The sequence below is a fragment of the Hipposideros armiger genome, unplaced genomic scaffold (genome assembly GCF_001890085.2).
Source record: "Hipposideros armiger isolate ML-2016 unplaced genomic scaffold, ASM189008v1 scaffold_66, whole genome shotgun sequence".
Classification (NCBI taxonomy): Eukaryota; Metazoa; Chordata; class Mammalia; order Chiroptera; family Hipposideridae; genus Hipposideros; species Hipposideros armiger.
This window is the reverse complement of record NW_017731416.1, coordinates 3,778,865-3,803,213: the sequence shown is the minus strand read 5'-3', so window position 1 is coordinate 3,803,213 and position 24,349 is coordinate 3,778,865. Positions and strand designations below refer to the sequence as shown.

The 24,349-nt window shown below is 50.4% G+C and overlaps 1 protein-coding gene across 1 annotated transcript in view; it reads right to left on the bottom strand.

Annotated features, from left to right (window-relative positions):
• P4HA2 (prolyl 4-hydroxylase subunit alpha 2) overlaps positions 1–12,184 on the bottom strand; it is a 43,735-nt gene extending 31,551 nt beyond the window's left edge. The window contains exons 1-6 of the mRNA XM_019642163.1: positions 12,105–12,184; positions 11,406–11,577; positions 8,992–9,218; positions 3,361–3,495; positions 2,587–2,683; positions 2,052–2,203 (exon numbers count right to left, since the gene is read on the bottom strand). Of these exons, the coding sequence (XP_019497708.1) occupies positions 2,052–2,203; positions 2,587–2,683; positions 3,361–3,442 (331 nt within the window). The 5' untranslated portion in view covers positions 3,443–3,495; positions 8,992–9,218; positions 11,406–11,577; positions 12,105–12,184. The remainder of the gene's footprint in view (positions 1–2,051; positions 2,204–2,586; positions 2,684–3,360; positions 3,496–8,991; positions 9,219–11,405; positions 11,578–12,104) is intronic.
• Between the last annotated feature and the right edge of the window lie 12,165 nt (positions 12,185–24,349).

The window sequence follows — 24,349 nt, the reverse complement described above, 5'->3', positions numbered from 1 at the left end:
AGGTGGTCAACCCAGGGAGCCCAGCTGACCACTGGCCCTTATCATCCAGAAAAGTGATGACAGTCCTGAAGGCATCTGGTACTGCCCACACGCCCCTAGGTTAGGGACAAGGGGACCATGTGGCCAGGCCAAATTCTGAGGTGGGGCTGCACCAGCCCAGCATGGTCCCCTGAGAGGCCACACTGGGCCTTGCTCTGCTCTCTAGGGTATTCCCCGACTACTCAGACCTGTTGTGAGCTCAGGGCAGGTACACCCCAATTGTGGTGCTCAAGACCACAGCCTGGGGCCTGGGAGAGCCCCAGACCACAGAAGTAGCCAAAGGAGGATGTTCTGGGACTCTAAGCCCTCGCTGTAAGGAAGACATGCGCCTCTTTTAATCTCAACTCCAGGTGGGGGCCAAGCCCTCCCATGCTAATCCAGGGGCTTCAATTCTGTCTGTGAGCTGAGAATTGGGAGGGGAACTCCAAGGCCATTTCTTCCCAGCCTCTTCCCCTAAGCAGCAGCACCCACAGCCACCTACTCTCACGACCTCAGGCTCAAACACCTACTTCTAGCCATGTCTGGGGACCCAGGAACCAAGAAGCTGCAATGCTGCCTTCTTCATGACTGCATGGTCAGGAACTCTGAGTGTTTATAATCCAGGAAAAAGAAAACAGGCCCCCAGAAAAAGCCACATGTCAGGGCAAGAGCTCTGAAAGTCAGCGGTGAAAACAACCTATGTTTTATGGGCCTACCCTGTCTCCTTCAGATAATTAATTATAAGGTTTCCCAAAGAAACCAGCTGTAGATGGTGGGGGTGGGGCTTGGAGAAGAATGGAGAGCCGGAAGTCATCCAGGGAAGTCATCGGAGCAGCCTTGTTCTCCCGCAGTGCAGGCAGAACAATCAGTTCTGAGCTACAGGCCCAAGCAGGGAGGCAGGGAAAGGCAGCCACAGCTTCTGGAGGCAGTGAGCTCACTGGGCAGAGCTCCAGCCTGGATGAGCTCACCAATCCCTCTCCAGAGGCCAGCCTGTCCCCAGCCAAGTCCAGCCCAGTCTGGACACATGGGCTGAAACGTTTCAGCCAGAGAAACAACTAGTCTGAAGTTAATCAGCACTCCCAACTCAGGGAGAGTCCAGGGGGCTGAGTGCAGGCCTGCAAGGCAGGAGGGCCAATCCCACCATCTCCTGTTGAGAGGAAAACGTTAGCGCATAGAAAGTACTACCACAATGAAAGCACCAAGCAGTTCATGCTTTAAAAAAGTACATGATCTGGCCTGCAGATACCACTTCTAGGAATGTATCCAAAGAAAACAACCAAAGATGTGTATGCAAGATTGCTGATAATTTGGAAACAATGCCACGTCCACTGACTTGACCAGTTTACACATCAGTATGACATGTTACTGTCCAGCCATTAAAATTTTGTTACATTTAATGGACACAGAGAAGTTGCAAAATTCAGGAAAACAGTATATGCTTATATCACAAATCTGCCAACAGATACGTTTTATCTCTGTCAGATATGAATGGTAATGAATTTAGATGAGGCCCATGCTCCCAGCTTGCACTGGCCCCGGCACCCAACCCACTTAACTCACTTTTGTTAATTTCACTTGTTCCCTCAAAGCAAGTGAGTTTGCATCCCTGGTATCTATGTATAGTTCCATTTTTTAAAATATATTTGCATGTGTAGAAAGACTGGAATTTTAATAGTGCTTATCACTAGGCAATTGGATTAAGAATTATAATTTTATCATGTGATTGTTTTTGTAGTTTCCAAAAAAAATGTATTACTTAAGTAGAATTAGAAAAAAAGTCACTACTGAAAAAAAAAAGGAAGTGAAAACACTAGGAAAAGGCAAAAACTGGTTATTATTACATATTAAACAAACAAGGACAGCCAATTGCCAGGTCCCCACAGAGAAAGGAAGGAGAGAACGGTGAGCTGTGAGGATTCAGGCTCACACACTGCACATGCCCACCCAGAGCCAGGAAAGGCTTGAACACACACTCCCAGAAGCGAGCACACAAACATACTGGCTCACCCAAGCACCTGCTCAGCGTCCCTCACCTGCGGCCGAGTCCTGCAGGACCAGGTCCTCCAGTGCGGGCCAGTCTGTGTTCAGCCGCTTCACCAGTTTGTAGGCATTCACAGGGTGGGCCAGGTAGCCCTCGGGGTCAGCAGCCGACTTGCTGGTCAGGGCTTCCATTTTGTTGGCCCAGCTGTGGAACCAGAGGAAAAGGAAAACTAACACACCAACCCACACGGGTCTTGACTTCTGCTAATTTCCCTGGTGAGACTTAGGACCCTTTTCATAAAGAGGTATTTAATATGAATACAAGTAATTCCCCACAGATCCTTTCAGTATTTTAAGCTACACAGGAGCTGGGGACCACAATGTATGCCAAGAGGCTCTTAAATAGAAAGGAAAAAGCAGTGAGTCCTCAGCCCATGGAGAGCCACTCTGGGGGAGTAAACTCCAGGCCAGCCTCACAGTGCCCTCTCAAGGGCTTCCTCTTATGAGCACCCTGGATGGGTTCCTGGGGGCTGGAGGGCTCACCAGAGTGGGGGTGGGGTGGGGGTGGGGATTTAGAACATTGAACACCTCTTAATCTTGGAGAGCTTGGCTTCCTCCTCAAGAATGTACTCCTTCAGAGACTGCACCAGGTCCTTCTCTGCATAAATCAGGTCCGTCATATGCCCTGCATGGAGAAAGGGACAACGAGAAATGGAAGGGAGATGTCCAGCCCCCTTCCCTGTGGCACAGAACACCCCAGCATAGAGGCAAGTCCTCTGGGCCACAGGCATTTCAGCTCTCTTGGGATCATGAGGACTCGGGGTTAAAAGGGACCTACGTGCTCACATGAGCCTGACCCCCCAGCTTCAGGAAGAGAGAGGCAGAGGCCCCAAGGGGACAATGAGGTTAGTGCACTGGGGGCACCTTAAGGAAGAAGCCCCAAATCTCATTCTCCCACCACCACCCAGCTGGGTCATGTCACTGGGGCATGGATGTCCTGGAGGTTTCATCCCATGGAAACAAGCTCTGAGACTTTAGAAGAAGAGTGGCTGGATCTACCAGCCACAGTGTGTTCTGTGCTCAACCACTCTGGTCCGGGAGAAAGACAGACAGGAAGGCCAGGGCCGTCCAGGAGCAGCCCACACGTCCCAGAGAGGAGGACGTGGCTGAGACAGCAGGCTCCCAGGACATCCAGGTCATCCATCCAGGCCTCAGAGAGGGAAGCAGCAACTCTGCAAGTCCCACTCTCTGTAAAACTGGTGAAAACCAGTGAGTGAGGCCATGCCACCCTGAATGAGAACAGGCTTCAGGCAGTGACATCCCTTGGCGCTTGAGCCAAAGATTGCTCAGGTTGGCACATACCGATAGAGGTAAAGAACTCGGCATGCACGCAGCCCAGGACACTAAACCAGGCCACCAGCAATGTGGACACACGGCGTTTCATGGTCACAGAGGGCAGTGTCTGCAAGGTATTCAGTGACAGTCACTGGACCAATACTAAAAAAAAAAAAAGCAACTTAGGTGAGGAGACACACACACATGTACATACATATACACACATTCAAACATGCCAAAATCCTGACCTGGCACACAGAAGCTAAGGATATTCAGGATCACCAGTGGCGAGAGCACAGGGTGTGGAACCAGTGATGTGTGCTCAATTCTGGACCCTGCTCTAGGAGGCCACGTGCCCTCAGGAGGGGCTCTGCCCTCTCGGCTCCTGGTAACCACTGGCAACCTGGGAAGGCTGAATCGCATGGGGGTTGGTCACCTCTGGTTCTAACAGTCTGTAAGTCCAGGACTCTGGCCCACCCGTTCTTGTTCCACAGGCTGCTTGTCTGTTTCTGTCTTTCCTTCCAACACATGTGCCAGGACAGTGCCAGGTGCTGGGGATGCAGCACGCAGCCCCTTCCCACCAGAATGTTGACAGCACAGGAGAGACGACGACAGAAAGAGAACTTGACACAGTATGATCCAGGGGACCCACACCCGAAATGAGGTGTACAGCAGATGGTCCGCCAGAAGAGGGCCTGGCCACAGTGAGAGCAGTCTGGCAGGAGGCGCTCTGGGCAGACACTGCTCTTCCTGTAGTGAGGCTCCTCAAGAGACACTGTCCTCCCTGGCCAGTCACCATTCACAAATATTTACAAAAGACCCACATATGCCAGGCACTGAGCTAGGCACTCGGGATACAAAAATGAATCAGCCACATAGGGCCAAAACCTCGGAATGGGCTGGGCTGCTGCCAATGTATCTTCTCAGAAGCCTAGAAATAGCCAGACCCTGCTCTGCAGGCAGCAGGCACAGCCTGGGGCAAGCCCCACTGGCAGTAGACCTAAGTACACAAGGGACACTTTGGACACCTCACACTAAGCCACGCAGCCCCGAGCATGCTGGGGACCAGCGCCATCTGAGCCCAGTTCTGCCAGGCCCGCCTCTTGCTGCTCTACTTCAGCCAAGCCCCACTGGAAATTTACTAAGAAAAAACAAGGAAAACAAAGGAAATTCAAAAATGCTTCCTCCCCAAAGATGTAAGCCTTATCTCACAGAACTCTAAGTCTGAGCTGCCTATTGCCAGGTCATCAATTTTTTGCCTGCCATTGTTGATCAGACACACAGTCACACCCACCATTCTTCACTTTACCCTTTCAGAAGAAATGCCAATCCACTGTGTTCCAGGTAAGGCTCAGAGAAGCCCAGGCCCACCCCCACCCCACTCGTATCAGGAAGAGGAGAGAATAAATCAATGATCTCATTTGTTCACGCCCCTGCCCAATGTCTGCAGAGCTGGCAGCAAGCCCATCAGTGCCCTAAGTGTTGGGGACCCAGAGATACATGGGACAAGATCTTTCAGCCTAGAATGTGCTGCAGGGAGGGGTGTGCTGGGCTAAGGGGTCCATCATGGAGTGAGGGTGGCTGAAGAAAGCAAGTCACTGTGAGAGGGGAACGGGCCCAGCTAGCCCTGAGGTGGAGTCCGGGTCCTCCCTGCTCCAGGCTCACTGAGCTGCAAATCCACAGCAGGACTCCAGAAGGCCTCTCTTCTGGTTTATACAAGCCCCTTTCTCCGGGGGGGGGCGGGGTCTGTTCCTTATCTCTCAAGAGGCTTGAGTAGCTCAGGAGACCACATTCTGTATGTGTGTAGGGAGGGGACAGTAAAACCAGGGGCCAGGAGGCTGTATCTGTACACAGTAAGGGACCAGCTGATTGCCTGTCAGGCTCGTGGGAGAGCGGGGCACAAGCAGGAGGCCAGACCAGACATGTTTGGAGGAGGGAGGCCCCATGCTTCTCCCCTGTTGTGTCGGCAGCTGCAGTGCCGTACCTTTTCAGAGATCAGGTAACAAATTCAAGGGAGAAACCTCTCCGTTCCTTTCAAATCAGGCTCGTGATCCTTTCCATGGCTCATGCCCTACAGCACGTAGGGAAAAGCAGCCAGGTTCCTTCATTACATGAATACCAGCTGTCATGCCTCTGGAATGTGTTATCTGGCTTAGACTGAGCCCATCCACACATCCTGCCTGGAGGCAGAGCCCCAAAGAATCACAGATGGGGTTCTGGGAAATGGCTTACCAAGAGCCTGCAGAGTCCTGCTCTGATGGGAGAGGAGGATGATGACTGCTGCCCCAGGCAAGCCAGGCACTCCCAAGCAGCCCCCAGACTGCCACAGTCAACACTGCCCACCCCAGGCAGGGGTGGGGGGCCCTGGAGCCCCATCCCATTTCTCCTGATCTGGAGCCCCTGAACACTCAAGGCTTTGTACAAAGGTCGTCAAATCAGGGTCAGGCTGGGGGGCAGCAGCAGTGTAGGAAAGGCCCCCATCCCATCGCATACCTGCACCTGGAGCTCGCTGAGAATAGAGTAGGTGAGAGTATCTGTGCCTGTCCTGTGCCCCCACAAAGTGTCCAGGGCTGCTGAAAACCCTCCCAGGAACCCTCAGAAATCTATGCTGAACAGGCCCGGGAATGGGCAGTGCCAAATCTCCTTTCATGAAAAACACAGTGGCACCAAACCTGAGCAGAAAACCAATGCTGACTTTTATTTGAGCTGCATCCCAAGTTTAGAATAATGTCTGGCCCATTTCAGGCACCCAATAAATTATACTTGCCACAGACTTGTTCAAGTGAGGAAACTACCACAACAGAAGATTTTACATTTCTTCCCTACAACGGATTGTTATAGGTTGTATAAGAATGGATACCATATGCATATTAACGTGGAGAGAAGATCAAAGCTTACTGTTAAGTGAGAAAAGCGGCTCCCAAAAATATGCACTCTACAATTTCATTTTTACGTGGAAAAATGTATGTATGTGCATATATGTGGAAATTTACATATATACAAATATTGGGTTGTCAGAAAAGTCATGACGTATTTTTTCTATGTTTTTCGTTGCAAAAATGCATCATGACTTTTCCGATATATATGCAAGAAGAGAGTCATAAATCTAGTTGTATCTTGGTGAAATAATTTTTTCTTTCTCTTTATATTTAATTGTATTTCCTAACCTTTCTACAAGGAACTCTATGGGAAATTTAAAACATATTTTCTAATATGCTTAAAATGAAAAGAAAACAAAGCAGGCCCTCTCCAAAGGGTTCCAAAGCAGCCCTGGCAGCCCAAACCTGGACCCCCACAGGGAAGTGCTCCAAAGCCTGCCAATAGCCCAGTGACAGTGATCCACCCACCAGGTGACCGGCACGGTTTCTAAGTACAAGGCAATTCCAAGACATACAATCTGAGTCCCTAACAAGTCTGCTCTTTGGAAAGGACATTTACAACCTGGCCAGATAGCCATGAAAAGATGTTTCCAGCTGCAAAGCAGCAGCGTCCTTAGCTTCTCCCCTTACCTCATCAGGCATGAACCTCTGCCAAGCTCCCAGCTGCAGCCCAAATGCAACAGCTTGAGTTTTAACAATGTATTTAACAGCCTAGAGACAGAACATGGGTTTGCTGAGAATAAACAGGTCTTGCTTGGCCCTGAACAAGAGGCTGCCTTGCCTTCTGTGAAGGAGCCAGACCTGCCTGAACAGGGCTCCCCCCAGTGGCCCTGCCTCCCAGTGGAGTGGCCAACTCTGGGATGGCAGAGCCAAGAGGACAGGCGTGCTAAACGTAGAAGGCCCTACCATCTAAGCACATGGATGTCCACTGAGGCCCACAAACTGCTGTTACTGGCATCCCAGGAAAGAATGAGAGGCACCCTACGCTCCTCACAGGATGTCATGCCTCAGTCATCACACTGATCTGAGCCATCCCCAATTCCCTCCTGCAGCCATGCTGGCCCCTGCCATGGCCTCCCACCCACCTCTCCTCTACAAAGTAGCCAGAGGGTTTACCCCAGCCCCTCCTTTGGTCTCTCCCTAAGAATCTTCCAAAAGCTCTCCCCTACCCTCAGGGTAAAGTCCAAACTCCTTAGCCCTAAGGGCCTTTTCGACTCCGCATGACCTGGCCCCACCACCCTCTCCAGCCCCATCTCGACTCCAAGTTTCAGACGTTCAACTACTACCACACATGAAAAATATTCTCCTTCACTGAGAACCTAATGGAGCCTAGGTGTTCATCTGTACCTATCCTTACACTTTCTCTATCTGGTCCATGAACATGTAGATTTGTACTTCCCACACGGGTACCATCAAAACCACAAAGTTTCCTCCTTCAGTAAATAAGCAATGAAGTAGCAGAGAAGGCTGTAAAAATCGACGTGCAAAAGCCAAGCTGGATTTTCAGTCACCATCTCAGCAGAGACTTGGAAATCTAGGTGAGGCTAACTCACAAAAAGGAGCTCCACACGAGGACAAAATCCACACACCACTTTATTGGGTGCATCTCACATACTGCCTCGTACTCCCTTGGCCTGACCTGTCTCCTGGGACCTAGGTCACTTGCTCTGCCTCAGAACTAGTGTAGGAGACTGTCAGGCCCCAAATCTCTGGCTCCTCTCACTACTTCCAGTCTCCAAAGGCATGCTACACCCACCTTCCCAGTGGCTGCTGGAGGGCCTTCTACAGCAACTGGAGGAGCAGCAGGATAACTCCTCATGAGGCAGCTCTGACCAGTGAAGGACGGAAGAGGAAGTAAGCAGATAAATCCCCTCTCTAGGCCTCCATTGGGAAACTGTTCTGCAGTGTGAACTTTCTGCCAGCTCACCCAGAGAGGGCCCACATGGCTGAACAACGCCAGCCTACTCAAGCACCAGCCTGTATCTGCTTCCCATCCTCCTCTACTTCACTTTCCTTTTCCCTCCCTCACCCTTGCTGCCCTGCAATTGCAACTTCCAACAAAGCACTTAGCACTGAAGCTCTGCCTCAGGCTCTGTTTTCTGGAAACAAGGCTAAGATAATAGTTTGGAAACTATTTATGTTTCCAAAAATCTTTCATTTCTACCTTCTGATCCTCACCCAAACCTTGTAAACTAGATCATCATCTCGATCTCAGATACAGATAGACAATTGAGGCTGAGAGAGGGTTTCGTGCACACCTGACATGCTACAGTAAATCACTGACAGAGCACAGACTCAAACCCAGAACACACTTTCCACTAGACACTGCTGCCATTCAATCTGACTGGGTAACATCTGTTGGCTTACAACACAAGGGCCTCCCAAAAGGGGGAGCCACACTTTGCTCTGGCAGAGTAGGTCTGCTCAGGCCAAGGACTTTACCATGGTTTACAAAGCAGCTTCATGACATCCCTGGCTGGATCCTACCAGAAGGCAGAGACAGCAACATGGACCGAGAAAACAGGAACATGTTGCCTCGAGTTCAGGTGACAGTCACTCCTGCCCCAGACATCAGAGCACTCACAAATGACCAACCATCACAGCTCAGGGCAAGGTAGTACAATATAGTAAACAGGCACACCTGCCCTGGGGTCGGACAGCCCCAGAGTTAAATCTCAGCTCCATCATCACTTCCTGGCTTTGGGATCTTAGATAAGTTACAGGTCTCTCCGAGCCTCAGTTTCCCCATCTGTATAATGGGGATAATATTAGGACCTACATCTCATAGGGCTGTTGTGAGGCTTGAATGAGATGACAGAAGTCAGTGGGCAGCCCAGCAGCTCCAGGCACAATTTATACCAGTCATTGGCACCGAGGGTATTGGAGGAACATCAGCAGTCCTGAAGCAGCCCACTGCCCAGCTGATCTCTGGCGAGGAAGAAGGTCCAGTCTAAGGAACCGTGAAGATGAAAACAAGACAGAAATTGGGCAATCAATCTCCAGGTCCTAGGAATGCACAAAGAGATGAAACGTTAACTCAGGAGCGAGTGGAGTCAGGTGTAATGCAGCACAATAGACATCAGGGAACAACCCTGGAACTGTCAAACTGCTGGCTCTAAATCTCACCAAGGAAGGACAGTTCTCCCGCTAAGATTTCTATTTCACATATTTCTATGCCTCTGACCTGTTCGCTCCAAGTTCCTACAAGTACGAGGCCTCAGGATCTCAGCCACAGGTTGGCCTTCAGAAGTGCCAGGTACAAAATGAGTTACATTCTAGCAAGCACTTCCTGAAAGGTCTGGAGCAGACGGTAGTCTGAGATCAGGCTCAGACATCCTACCTGAGCTGGAGAACTCAGTCCCCAAACACATAATCCTTTGCCTTGCAATGACACCACTTGAACAAAAACTCTCTTCTAGGGCTCCAAGAAGTCTAATCCAAACTTTTCACTCCCCTGTGCCCCTTTTGTGGATAAAAAAACGATATCCCTCATTCCACATCCCCAGAGACCACAGGAGTCACCAGCCCTCTCTGCTCTAGGACAGGCTGATTTCCTACCCTGAGGCACTTCAAAAGTCCAAATTGCTAGATGGAAGCAGTTTTTTCAGTTTAACTCTTGCTCTAGCATTCTGTCTGGGCTTGCATGTGCCTGCATCATAGCATTTCCTGCCAAACTCCATCTGCATAAAATTAAACTCTTGACAGCTCCCAGGGGCCAGGGACACACCCACCAGCCAGCTCACTGCACACTATCAGCCAGTGTGGCCACAAATCGGCCAAGGTCTTGCATCCAGCCTCAGACCCTCCCAAGAACGTGGCAGGGCAGAGCAAAAAAAAGAGGCTCTCCCAGGAAATGAGTAGACCCCAGATTCCCTCCCTCCACTCATTCCTCAGGGCTGCACCCAAAGCAGTCTCTCCTGATAAGCACTCACAGTCTGGGCTCCTCCCCTGGCACATGGCCAGCTGCCAGCATGAAGCAGCAATCTCAGAGAGGTGAGCTACCCACAGGCAAGAACAGTGCCACCACCACTGCTGCCTCCACTTCCTCCTCCTCTTCCCTCATTCCACCTCCTCCCTCATTCTGCACCCCAAGCACACTCTAAGCAGAAACAGGAACACAGGAGGGTACTCAAGGAACACACAGAGATCAGCTGCAGCCACGCTAAACCAGCAGCAAAGTAAGCACTCTCCCAGGCACCCCACTTCAGAGCCTACAACAGGGTGAAAGGACTACTGTCATATGCCACAGACTAGTTGTCACCATGTCTGCCTGCTGAGCTCTCACAGAACTAGGGTGGCCCAGTATGACAGCATCTCTGGATTGAGGCCCCCGCCAACTCACTCCATCCTGGCTACGTGGCTTCCTTGGCTAGGCTGTACAGTGGACACGCTTGGCCATCGGAGAAGAAGAAGACACTAGAAGAATTGAAAGCCCAAAGATCTCGTGAGTGGGAGAAGTGAACAAAGAGGCTGAGCCCTGAGGCCCAGAACCACAGTGAGACACTGCACCCTGGACACTTCAGGGGCACTTTAAGCACAAGCTAAAGGAAATCTTCGTTCATTTAACAGAAAGAGAACTCAACCATGCAAAAACAGTCTATAAATCCTTAGGTGGACAGTGGATCTCTGCAAAATCTGAGACTTTTGAGAATACAAAGTGACATACCCCAACTCTTGTTCTCAGGGCCAGGATCTCCAGCAGGAGGGCTGGGACTGTCAGGCACCAGCCTCAGGTGTCACTCCGCAGCAGAAGACACCAGTCTCAGTCTTGGGAAAGACTCTAATGTTCTTCTTAAAGGTGCCAGATTAGAATGCAGAGGCCAAGCGCCCATCTATGCTGTCCTGAAGAAGAAGTGCCCTGATCCACTCTCATGCTACAGGAGTTCACTGAGCACCCTGCACAAGCAGGGCACAGTACTAGGAACTGTCCTCTCACTTGCAGCTCTTATGGACAGGGTCCATGGGCAGCTATCCCCTAAAGTGCCCCTTCCCCTATCACCTTGTTTCCACTAGAGTGCCCAGGTCTGCTCCCTCTCACACAGCCTGTTCCTCTGTCTGGGTTATCCTTTATTCAGCCGTCATCTCACCACTCCAGCTCATGAAGCACCTCCTCCAGGAAGCCCTCTGGCCTGAAGCACCCTGTCCTCTACCAAGTACCCATAGCCCTGTGTTCCCTCCCAGCAGAGCACTCACCACACTGCTCTGGGCCTGGATTTTCTTGGTCTTCCAGTCAGTCTGCCCCACTGGGCTAGCAACCCCTTACAGTTTCTGACTCACAGAAGGGTCCGTTTGTTGAATTAGTTAAGTAGTTATAACAGGTCTCCGCGGCTGCTGAGGAAAAACAACGCAGATTCAAAAGGGATGTCTGCAGGGGAGAAAAAAACAAAACTTTCTCATCCAACAGCCTGCGTTAATGGGCACCAAGCTGGGCCATGCCGTATCAAACCACAGACTCCCAGCCCTTTGCTCTTTGGAGGGGGTTAGGTGGACCTCACTAACATAAAGCAGCCCCCTCGGGGCCTGGCCCACGCCCCTAACTCCGTCTCCAACTTCTGGCAGCTTCGGGGCCAGGCCGCCCCTTCCTGGGGAGCCTGACAAGGCAGGACGGCCAAGTTCCCCGCCTAGCGCGGCCACCGTGGGGACGGACAGGAAGGGCGCCGCTGACCTCACCACCCTGAAGCCGGCGAGGGGACAGAGGCGGCGGGACAGAAACCCAGACGGGTGTAGAAACAGGGCGGCGGGCGCGGGGCTGCGGCCCGGGCTGCCCTGCGAGCGGCGGGACCCCCGGCTCCGAACCCCCTGCCCCACGCAGGCTGAACGCACCGCCCGGCGACACAGGCCTGCGCCGGAGCCCCGCGGCGGACCGGGAGGCCGAGCGGGCACGACGCTCACCTGGACACGCGCCGCTCCCGGCGTTTCCAGAACCTCCCGCGGCGGCGCCCGGCCCGCTCAGCGCCTCCTCCCCCGGAGGCTCCGCCTCCCGCCGCGGCCCGGCTCCGCCCGCTTGAGCCGCAGCCACGTCCCCACCTCCCGCCCCCGCGCTGGCCGGCCGGGCGTCTGGCTCGGCTCCCGGGGAGCTTCGGCTGGGGGTCGCCACCGCCGCCGACCCCGGGGAAGGCCCGGGCTGCCCGACCGCGCGGGAGCGGGGAGCGGGCCTCCCGCCAGGCGGAGCCGGGTGCGCGCCCTTCATGCGGCCCGCAGCTGGCCGCACGTACGCCGCGCCCGCCTCCCCTAGCCCGGCTCCCACCTGTGTGACTCGCCCCGCCCTCCTCCCCAGTCCCCGGGAGGCTGGAGAAGGGCCCACGACCCGATCCTGGCGCCCGTGCTGTAATGGGGGGGCGTCCCTGTATAGTGGCGGACTCCCCTGACCTCAGCTCGTGTCTCGGTGGCCCTGCTGTGTACTTCTACTGCCCCCTCCCCATCATCACCACCGGCAGGTTAGGGGAAAGGTGTCACCAGGAAGGGAGCCGGGATATCGGGAGGGGACACACCAGTGGAGAAGGCCCTGAAGAAGACTAGGGACCTGGTGTCCACCCCCCAGGGCCAAGTTCCCAAAGGGATTCAGACAGTCCCCAGCTTCTGGGCCAGGCAGTCCTCCTGATTTATGTGCAGGCGATGGGTTGATGAGAAGGGAGCCCAGCACAGACTGGGGGAAAGAGGGGTGTTCGCACACTGGGGCTACCCCTTGGTTTGCTCAATCCCTTCCATAGAACATGGGCCAAAAACAGTGGACACTTCCTTCAGCCAGTCCAGTCTGGGAGGCAATGAAGACAGGGATGCAGTAAATCTCAGCCTGAGCTGGAGGAGGCCCTGATGGCCAAGCAGGTTCCCACGCCTGCTCTGTGAACCTTCCTGGTCATGAATGATGGGAAACACCATCTGAGAATCTCATCAGTGAGCTCGCCCAGAGTGGGAGGTGCCCAGCCTCTGCCCAGGCTTTATGAGGATGTTCCCTATACACACCATCCAGGCTGGCAGCCCAGACCAGGGGAAGACTCGAGCACACACACCAAAATACACACAACACACATAAAAAACGGAATGAGCCGCTGTTTCGGCTTGCATCAGCCACTAGCCAGAGCTCAGTTAAACCAAACAGAAACTTTCCTGCATCGCTACATCCTGTTATGCCACTGTCTGCCCAGATCCTCCCATCCTGTCCGCCCATCTCAGGAGCTTGCCTTGTGGATAATCCCTTCTCTCTCCTCAGTGTTCAGCCTTCCCCTCTCAACCGGATCCTTCCCTTGACCTATAAATATGTTCAAGCCTGTACTATAGAAAGAAACAAACAAACAAAAAAACCTCATTCAACCCCACCAACTACGGCAGTGTCTCTTTCCTTCTCAATCACAGCAAAGTCCCCTGAAAGAGCAACCTGTCTCCTTGTCCTCGCCTCCCTCCCATCCCTCATTCGCCTTCAGTGGGCCTTCTGGCCCGCTCACAACACCAAACCAGGTCTCAGTAAACTCTGTAGCTTCCAAGCTCCTCCATTCAACAACCACTCTTCAGTCCTCATCTGCTGAAGCCCCCAGCGGCACTTTACACTCCAGCAGAGGCTGACCACTGCCTCCCTGGAATACTCATGTCCCTTGGTTTTCCACCATTCTCTCTGGCCACCTCTGCCCACCCCCCCACCCAACACATCCTCCTCTCCCCTTCTCCCCATTATGTCAGTAAAGGTTGGGAGTTCCTCAAAGCTCAGGCCTAGGTGCTCTACTTCCCTTTTCTCTTTCTCTAATTTCCTCCTATACACAGATGACTCACAAATTTCTCTCTTTACCCTTTCCCTGACTCCTGAGCTCCAGAATTATATCACTCACTGAAGAGTCTACATCTCCACTTGAGTGTCCACAGGCATCTCAATTGCAATATGTCCAACACTGAGTTCATGCTTTCTCCCCTTCCCCCTCCATACCTCCTGTGTTCCCTGCTTCACTGAAGAACTCCCCCCACCCCCCACTGGTTTCCTAACCAGAAGCCTGGAAGTCATGCTAAGCACCACCTGCTGCCTCATCCCTAGACCCTATCCTTCCATATCCCATGTCCATTCAGTCCTACGACCTAAATCTTTCTCTAATCCACCCATTTGTCTGCAGTTTCCTGGCTGGCTGCTCCTCTCCATTCTTTTTTTCACCCACCTTCCTTCCATACTGCAGCCAGAGTGGTCTCAAAATGCAGATCTGAACCCATCACTGTCAGCTTAGTAAATTGCACTCTTAGGGAAAACCCTAAAAGTAGTCTGTAAGGTCCTACATGGTTTGGCCCCTGCTCACTTCTCTACACACACTGACCTCCTCCAGTCCTTCTAACTAGCCATTCTCCCCTCCCCCCACCCCACTCTCAGGCCTTTGCATATGCTGTTCCTTCTATCTAGAAAAATTTCCCTCCTCCCCAATTAAACCCTCCTGATCCCCTCAGAGGGATTTTCCTCACTTTCCTGACTAGGCCAACACATCCTAGAATAGCCTCTTATGCTCTGTGTGCTTTGTAAGACTTGTCACAGTTGATGTAGTTGAATCTCTGTTTGATTAATATCTATCCCACCATCACCACCACCACTGGCCTGGGAGCTCCAGGAGTATGTTAGTTCTATGTGTTTTTGTCCATCATCATATCCTCAGCCTCTACCACAAATAAATATTTGCTGCCTACATGAAGGGATGAGTGTCTCCTTAACGCTTTGTTCCACACAGCAGTAGCCAAAGGATTGACTCAGGCCTGCACAGGGTCTCAGAGTCCTGGACCTTCTCTTCTCTTCTAAGGACACTTTTCATTGGGTTTAGGGCTCACCCCAGTAATGAGAATAATTTCATCTCATAATTCTTAATTATATCTGCTAAGTGCCTTTTTCCAAATAAGATCACATTCACAGAGTCCAAGTACTAGGATATGGACATATTTTTTTAGGGGCCACCATTCAACCCTCTATACCTGGCATTCTCTCATTCCCTCCAGGGGCTACTGGGCCCATGTAAATCCATTACTCTGGGTTCTGAATCTCCAGCCCAAGTCTACTCCAAACCCATATAGCTTTTTCTTTGTGGCCATTTGATAGGCAAACTCATTATCTCCCCACACCACCAAAATGCTTCTGCCCTAGCATTTCCTGTACCTCAGGAAATGAAATCAACGTCTCCCAGTCACTTCCACTTTCTTCCCCACCACATTGCCCCATTGTAGGTATTACCTGGTGGACCTCTCAATCCATTTACTGCTCTTCATTACTGCAGTCACAGTCCAAATTCAGGACACCACCATCTCTCACTGAACCATCCATCCTGGCTCACAGCTTCCACTCAGCTCCCTCTAGCCTAACTCCACTCCACAGGCAGAGTGACATTTTAACAATGTGATTCTGATCGTGTCATTTCCATATATAGAACCCATCAGAGTTGTCCCTGATGGCCTCTCTTACCATGTGCAGCCTCAAACTCGATGATCCAGCACCCCAGACATTTTTCAGTCCCCTGGCCTGTGACTGTGTCATTTTTCCTGCTTAGAACACTCCTCTCCAAAAAGATTATTCCCAAAGAAAGCCTTCTCTGGGCCCAGCCTGAGCCAGGTTTCCACACAGACCCTATGGCTCCTCATGGATGAATTTCGGGCATGCTACCTGACATCATCCATGTCTACTTCCTTCACCACTTTGCCTTCCCAGGGAGGTGGGCTGCCTCCGTCCTGTTCATCACTGTGTCTCCAACTCTAGCATAGGGCCTGGCACCCAGGACCTGGACAGGGAGTTGGGAACAAAAATATATGAAGGAAGGAAGGAAGGAAGGAAGGAAGGAAGGAAGGAAGGAAGGAACGAAGGAACGAAGGAACGAAGGAAGGACCGAAGGAAGGGAGGAAGGGAGGAAGGGAGGAAGGAGAGGAAGGAACATCCTGCCCACTGTTGTGGCCTCCAGCAGACCTTACTAAATACACCCATTGTGTGTCACTTAATGAACCAACAGCCATCTTGAACAGTCATGTCACACTCCTTTTCCCCAAATCCATTGTGTGAACAAAGCGACACCTCCCTTCTGGTTTGGGCTCTATTGTGTTCATTCGTGCATTCACTCCACAGACATTTGCTGGGTACCAGTTGAGGCCCTGGCTGGCGAATCAGGAACTGTAAACACCAAATAAGCTCTGTCTAGTGGGGAAAACTAGCAGGAGAACAGAGGTCCATATAACAACCTTGTCCAAGGAGGGAAAGGCCCAGCCATTTCCAACGGCGAAGGCTGCTGGTAGGAGGTACTGCCTGCCTAGTCCCAGTCCTAGAGACCCTCCTCAAGCTCAAGATCAGGTACGGACTGCCACTTTTGACATGGAGCATTGCCAAGTGGAGCCCTACCCTCACGTTGTCCTATGTGGTATCCCTGGCCAATGGAACCTCAAAGCAGTCTAAACTTGTCTCCCCACCACCTCCATCTCAAGGGATGTACCTGGTGTTTCTCCAGAAGGGATGGCAAATATATCTGTGCTGGGTGGACAGGTAACTGGATGAATGAGAGAGCAGGTGGGGTGCAGGCTTTCCTTCTCCCCAGAGGCCTCCTCAGCCTGCCCTGACCCTGCCTTCCCCACTCACCTGTGATCCCTCCCTAAGGAAGCAATGGGGGCAGGCTTCCACTGCTCTACACTGAGGCCTCCCTGACTGCTCATGACTCCTGCAGGCCCTGGCAACCACCACGGCAGCTGGGGGCCTGGTCAGGGTTTATAAGAGCTTGGTCACTCTGTGGAATTCCCCAGACCAGAGTCCCCAAGACCGACCAATTCCACACAAAGGGAATTATACATGTTGACAGGCATCTACACCTCTCAACACATTCAGCATACAGCTGTGTGCACTGGGTTCTGGGACCAACCCTCCCCTCCAGTTTCCCAGTTTCCTCCCTTAGAGACTGAAGAAAACCTGGGTGTGTCCTAATCCCCAGCGCTCTAACTCCAAGCTAAGGACAGAGGGCAGGAAGTGCGGCTTGCGGGGAGCCACCTAGTGGTAGCCCTGTTGCTTCAGAATTAGGTCTTACAATTACAGACAGATTGCAAGACCCTGGGCAAGGGAAAGAATCTGGCAGAATCTGCAGGGCCAGCCCTGGACAGGGCCAAGTGCGTCCCTAGAGACTGCCCCCCTACAAATCCCTGAGCCCATTTGGTGCATGCAAAAGATGAGCCAGGCCCCATAAAATAGCTATAAGTCCCCTCCCAGCTGCCTCTCCCATGAACGCCTGTGGCCTGAGACAGCAGAGCCAGCACAAGATGGGCTGTCATTACCGGGTGGAGAAAGGCCCAGGGCCTTCCGGAGCTGTAATTACCCAGCAGGTCCAGGGCAGGCCCTCATGGTGGAGACAGCGGGCTTAGACTTTGGCTTCCCTCGTCACCTCCCTCTCATACTTTCTGTCTTGGGCAAGAAGCTCCCCGGCTGGTGCAAATGCCCAGAGGGGCCAGGAATTAGCTAGGTATGCTGCTTACAAATCCTGATGTTTTGGTGCACACTTTAAAAAATCATTATTATTACAATACAGAAACCTACCCCCATCCCTCTTTCCCAGCCTTGAGCCCAAATTGGGTCTGGGTGGGAATTAGGGATGGGTGAGGATGAAGTGAGAGTTGGGATCGCTATTGGACAGCTGACTTAGCTACTGTTTAAAAGGCTGAAAGTTCAGTGGTTTCACTATTTTTTAGGACTTGTAAAAATGTCAGGAAGCCAATAGAAGCAGAGGGTAGGGGAGAAATTAGAGGTGAGGCTGGAGAGGTGCCAGAGGCAGATCACCTGAGACCTCATGGGCCACAAAAAAGGGTTTAGATGTAATGCTGACAGCAGGGAGCAGCACCCCAGAAGGAAGACCAGAGAGGAGCAGGATCCAATTTGGGATTTAGAGACAGCGCCCTTTCTCCCCTCTGTTGGAGAGGGGGGATAAAGAGGAGCAGAGGCTGGATGTGACTGGAGAGGGGGCTGGTGCAGAGTCTAGATGACAGCTGATGGTGACCTGAACTGAGGGATGGAAATGCACATAGAGAAAAGTGGGTAGATTTAAGAATTAATAAAGAGTGCCGGCCGAGTGGCTCAGTTGGTTAAGAGTTGGCTTAAGAACACAGGCTCTGAGCAACAGGGCCGCCGGTTCGATTGCCACATGGACCAGTGATGCTGCGCCCAAGCTGAGCTGCCACTGAGCTCCCAGCAGGTGGCAGGATGGCTCAGCTGGTGAGAGCATGTGCTCCTAACAACAAGATTGCCTGTTCGATGGTGGGCTACGCCTGCCCTCAACTAAGACTGAACTCAGCACCTTAGCTGAGCTGCTGCCCAGATGGCTCAGTGGAGCGCTTGCTCTTAACAACAAGGCTGCTGGGTTCGACTCCCGCATGGGATGGTGGCTACACTCACCCTCAGCTAAGATTGAACACAGCACCTTGAGCTTAGCCGCCACGAGCTGCCGATAGGCAGCCAGATGGCGACTGGTGCCCTCCATAACTAAGATTGAAGAACAACTTGGCTGGTCCCCCTCCCCAATTCCCCAATACTGTTCCCCTCCTCCAATTCCCCAATTAAAAAAAATTAATAAAGAGGTAAAACAGGAAGGGCTATGTCCACCCATTCATTTATTCAACAAATACTCATTGAATGCTCTACTCCCCATTCTTAGCTCTGTCTTCGCCATGAGGCTAGATTTCTCACCCAGAACAGGGCCTTTCCCCTTGTCTCCCTCAGCCTTGATGCCCCAGAGCAGGCCCTGCTAAAGGAAATCGGCGGCAGCCCCCAGACAACACAAGAATGGGGAGCGAGGCAGCTAACCCCAGAGAACACGCCAGCACCCTTTGGGGTTTCAGACTGATATGGAATTCTAATCACAGCGTCTGGTTTCCTCAATCGTCAGACTCCCACTACAAAGTAACCACCCATTTAATGATGGTCTCAGCACTAACTCACTAATACCACCCTTCCTCTCTCCCTGTGCCTCATTTCCCCCTCTTATTTTTAAATGAACGCATTTCCTCTTGCTATAGTGATACATGTTTGCACGTCATTTTATATTCTTTTTGGGGTGAGATGGCTGTCGGTCAACCCATCCGTGAGTAACTCTAGCCCAGTCAAGCTGTGCAAATTCTGTACTGCACAAGCCCGGTGCTCCCTTCCCATCACAGGCGTTGTAGATTTGCATATGCATTACAACAACTTTCCAGTACGTGGAAATAAAATAAATTGAAAAAGGGGTATCCTTTGCTCATTTGTACAAAATCACTACCTCCACATAATTACAGGAGCCTGTCACCAGGGTGGCTGAGGCTTGCTTACAGCTGCCTCAAGGACCCCCCAACTTCTCCTGCGGGCTCTCTCCTGACCTCAATTACTCTGCCTGTATCAGCTCTGGCTGGGACTGTGACTCTCCCCCAGTTCCTCAAGTGGACACTTGCTGATGAGCCCTGTCTTCTGCCCTTGTGGGACACTGCCAGGGACTCTGACTCACCCTGGGGAGGCCAAGGTACTCATTCCTCTGGAGGCCCTGACTACCTCACACCACATCAAACATATTCCAACACACCCACAAATTAAGTACATCTTATATTTATAGTAAGAATGTGGCTCAGCCACAGTTGACTACTTTCCATGACATAATGTTACATTCACTAGCATTTAGTATTTATATTTTCTTTTTCGTGGTTTTCTACATGTTTTCCTGTCTCCAACATTTGCATATATCTGTGAGAAACTTGATGATCCCTGTGCTTCTCCTGTCTGAAAGTCAACAACTTGGCCACACACATGCACACACGCATGCAGGGACGTGTGTGTGTGCACGAGCTTGTGGGACTTGGCCTCCCCCATGAGGAGGAGGCTCTGTGCTCTGTCCGTAACCATGACTCTGATTCAGAACCTGATGTTTACTTTGAACCAGAACCACCGGGACCTTTCTGGACCCTGAACCAGCCAGTTGAGGTTTAGAATCAGAAAAATGTTCACCTCCATCATCTGCAGGAATCAGAACTCCAAGGGGAGCAGGGATGGCTTGGCAGGGCATCTCCCTGGCTGAAGAGTGAATGATCCAGATAGTGAAGGTGGACAGATGGCTTTCCCACAACAGCTGAGCCATCAGACATTATTGTGCAACAGCAGTCTTGGGAGCAAGCAGTGCCCTCTCACCCTAACAGTCACCCAACAACTGTAGGCTAGCCTGACCCCCTCCCCTCATCAAGACATGGGATTTTCTCTGCACTCCATTCTGGGACACCAGTAGTTTTCTGTGTCCCAGGCCAAAGACTATACAGCCTGAGAACCCTTTTTGGGGGTATTCTGCTGCTCAGGTCCTGCCCAGAGCTGCAGCTGCAAAAACGAGGAGGGCCAGCAGGGAGCGCACGGAGCCCATCATGGACACTCGGTTAGAGGAGCAGTCCCAGTCTTGCTCACAGAGCCTCACAAGGCCTAATTTTGTCTGTGCCCCATCCCTCCAACCTGCCAAGGCCTTGCTGGGACCCTTGCCTAGAGCTGCATAAGCAAGAGCAACTGAGGCAGACAGAGATGTTCCTCCACACCATAGGGAGTGATTCCAATGCTAGGACCTGTAGCAGTGGGGAAGGCAGGGAGGATGTGGGGAGGTTCCTAAATCCCTTATTCACGGCCTTCACAGCCAGTTTAGTTGACTTGCAGCTTTGAGGGAGACTCAGGCTGTAGGAGCTGGTAGACCTAATGAAAAACCAAAGGCTAGTAGTGCAGTGAAGATAGGCAAAGAGATGGGGGAGGCCATTGACAGGACTCTGGACATACCTAGAATCTCCTGGCTCCTGTTGAGATGAGCCCCTTAAGGAGAGAGGACAAGAACAAGCAGTCCCCATCTGGGTTCCTCTGATCCTCTGAGCTGCTTCTGTGATTGGGCAGCTAAGGTGTGGAGCACTCTCCCTGTATCAAGTGTGACCTAACACCGGACAGACATCATCTTCTGCTTGCCCCTTCAGGTCCCCTCCCCTTCTCCGCATTCCTCCTGCTCTGTGCCCCTGGCTGCAGACCTGCGTGAATGACATCAGTAGGTTCTCCTGCCCTGTGACTTCTCACTGGGTTCAGCTAATGGGTTCAACCAATGGGTTCAACCAAGAAAAGAGGGGCCAGAGGGAGGAAACGAACTTTGGGGAGGTGGCCTGCAGCTTACACTGCAGAGACTGGCTCAATGACCTGTCTAGCCTCAGGATTGTCTTTGAGCCTCCCTGGCCATACTGAGGGGCAGCCAGGCCCATCTGCCCTCCAAGTGTTTCCATACTAGGTCACTCAGCCCTAGGGCTCAGAAGACCTCTACACACTCACTTACCCATGTTCATGCAGTCCATAAACATTCACTGACACCCCCCTCTGTGCCTAGGCCTGGGTGCCCAGGGACACTGATACAGAGATGAGTCTGACAAAAGCCCTGCCCCCCATGGAGCTTATGGGATTTTTGGAGGTGTGGGGGGAGAAGAGGGAGCAGTGACACAGAGACGAAAACTGACAGTAAATCCCAGGGGCTGAGGGAGACCACAGAAGGGGCATTCCACTTCCTGAGAGGTCAGGTGATGGTCTCCCCCAATAATCCAGCCAAGGGGGTTGTTGGGGGTCTGGGAGACAGAAGGAGCAAAGGCTGGAGTGAGGGGATGACTAATTCACATGGAGGCCTATGGTGGCCAGGCAGGGCTTTATTCCACACACTGGAAAGCCAGTACCTCCTTCTCGAACTTCACAGACCCCCCACTAAAAGGAGTGGAATGGCAGGGGCTTTCTTTAAAAGCTTCCTTATTGAGATATAATTAGCATATAGTAAACTACGCAAATCTTAATATACAACTCAGTGTGTTTTGCACACATGTAAATTCATGTAACCACCACCTAGATCAAGATATTGAGTATCTCCACAATACCAGAAGGCCCCCTTGTGCCCCAGCATAGTCAACAAACCCTTCCAAAGTTAACCACTATTCTTTCTTCTTTCACCTTTGATTATTTTTGTCAGATTTTGAATTTTATAAAAGTGGAATTATACAATATATACTTTCATGTCTGCTTTTTATACTCAACATTATGGTTGTTATAGCCACCCATCTTGCTGTTTGTTATACTACATCATTCTACTTCATTGCTGTGTAGTATTCCATAGTTTGAATATACCACAATTTACCCATTCCATTGTTGGTGGACATTTAGGTTGTTTCTAGTTTTCAGTTATTTAAAATAAAACTGCTTTGTATGTGTCTGCGTATGTCTTTTAGTGAAAGTAAACACTCATTTATATGGCATATAAACCCAGGCGTGGAATGGCTAGGTCATAGAATATGCATGTATTTAGTTATAATATTGAGTTGTCAGAAAAGTCATGACGTATTTTTCTATGTTTTTCATTGCAAAAATGCGTCAATGATGCTGCGCTCTACAGCTAACATGCTGAACAACAGCTCAACCTGGAGCTGGGCTGCCGTGAGTCGCCGGCGACGGCGTAGGCTGCGGCCCCTGCTGCAGTGGGTTGCCACGGGCTACCGTGTATAGCCAGCAGCCAGTGTGACTGGCCAGCAGCCGCAGTGAGTGGCCGTCCAGAAGCCGGTGACTGATCTGCCTCGCCCGGGAAGAGCGTAATGATGGTGCCAACTTGGGCCAGTGAAGCAACATCCTCCACAACTAGACTGAAGAACAAAAGGACAGCAACTTGTCTGTTCCCCTTCCCCCAATTCCCCAATAAAAATCCTTAAAAAAAAAAAATGTGTCATGACTTTTCCTACAACCCAATAGTTACTTCCAACCATTTTTCTAGATGTTTGCACAAAATTACACTCTCAGCAGCAATGTGGGAACGTTGCAATTGCTCCATATATTTGACAATATTTGGCAGTGTTAGCTTTTTCATTTTCAGTCATTCTGGTGGGTGTATGAAATAGCTCATTGTAATTTTAAATACAATTTCCCAGGTGACTAATTATATTGAGTACCTTTTCAAATGTTTATGGGTTATTTCTTATGACATGTCTGTTCAAGTCTTTGCCCATTTTTCTATTGAGTTTTCTGCATTTTTTTTTTTACTGGTTGTAGGAGTCTACATATATTCTAGATATGGATCTTTTGTTGGAGATTATATATATATATATATATATACATATATATATATATATATATATATATATATGGCAAAAATTCTCTCCCAGTTTGTAACTTGACTTTTCATTTCCCTCAATAATGTCTTTTCATCAACAAAAGTTCTAAATTTTTATAAATCCAATTTATCAATCTTTTGTTGTTTGGTTAGTGCTTTCTATGGTCCATTTAAGAAAGCTTTGCCTATCCAAAGGGTCATAAAAATATCCTCCTATGGTTTCTTTAGAAGTTCTATTGTTCAAGCTTTCATTGTTAGGTCTATAATCCATCTTGGATTAATTTTTGTGCATGATGTAATGAGGAATCATGGTTCAAATGGATATGCAATTGACCCAGAACTACTTATTGGAAAGATCATCATTACCTCACTAAAATGTAGTAGTGCCTTTGTTTTAAATCAAGAGACTGAACATATGTGAGTTTGTTCTGCCATTTTCTCCTCTATTAACTTTTTACTTAAGCATATTTTTTATTTGTTTAGAAGTTTCCCTAGAGATCTCAATATGTAAACCTTAACTTATTACAGTCTATATTAAATTAGAACTTTCATAGTTGCCTGAACAATGCAAAAAAAATTACAGCAGATGAACTCCATGTAACTCCTTCCTCCCTTTGTGCTATGATCATCATATATCTTAAATTGTACGTATATTATAAACTCCATAATGCATTATTGTGAAATGATACATTGTTATTTTATAGCCGGTATTTATTTATTTTACCCACTTATGTACCCTTTCTGATGTTATTCATTTTTTCCTGTAGTTCCATGTTTTTATGTGGGATTATTTTCCTTTAGTATTTCTTATAGTGAAGTTCCACTGGTAACAAATTTAGCCTTCGTTTGTCAGAAATGTCTTTATTTTGCCTTCATTTTGAAGGATATTTTTACTGGGTAAAGAATTCTATGTTGGTAGGTTTTTTCTTTCTATAATTTAAAGATGCCATCCCATTGTTCACAAATTTCATCATTTCTTTTGAAAAGAGAATTGACAGTCTTATAACAGTTCTGTTAAAGGTAATATGTCTGTTAATACCCCCTCCGACTGCTTTTAAG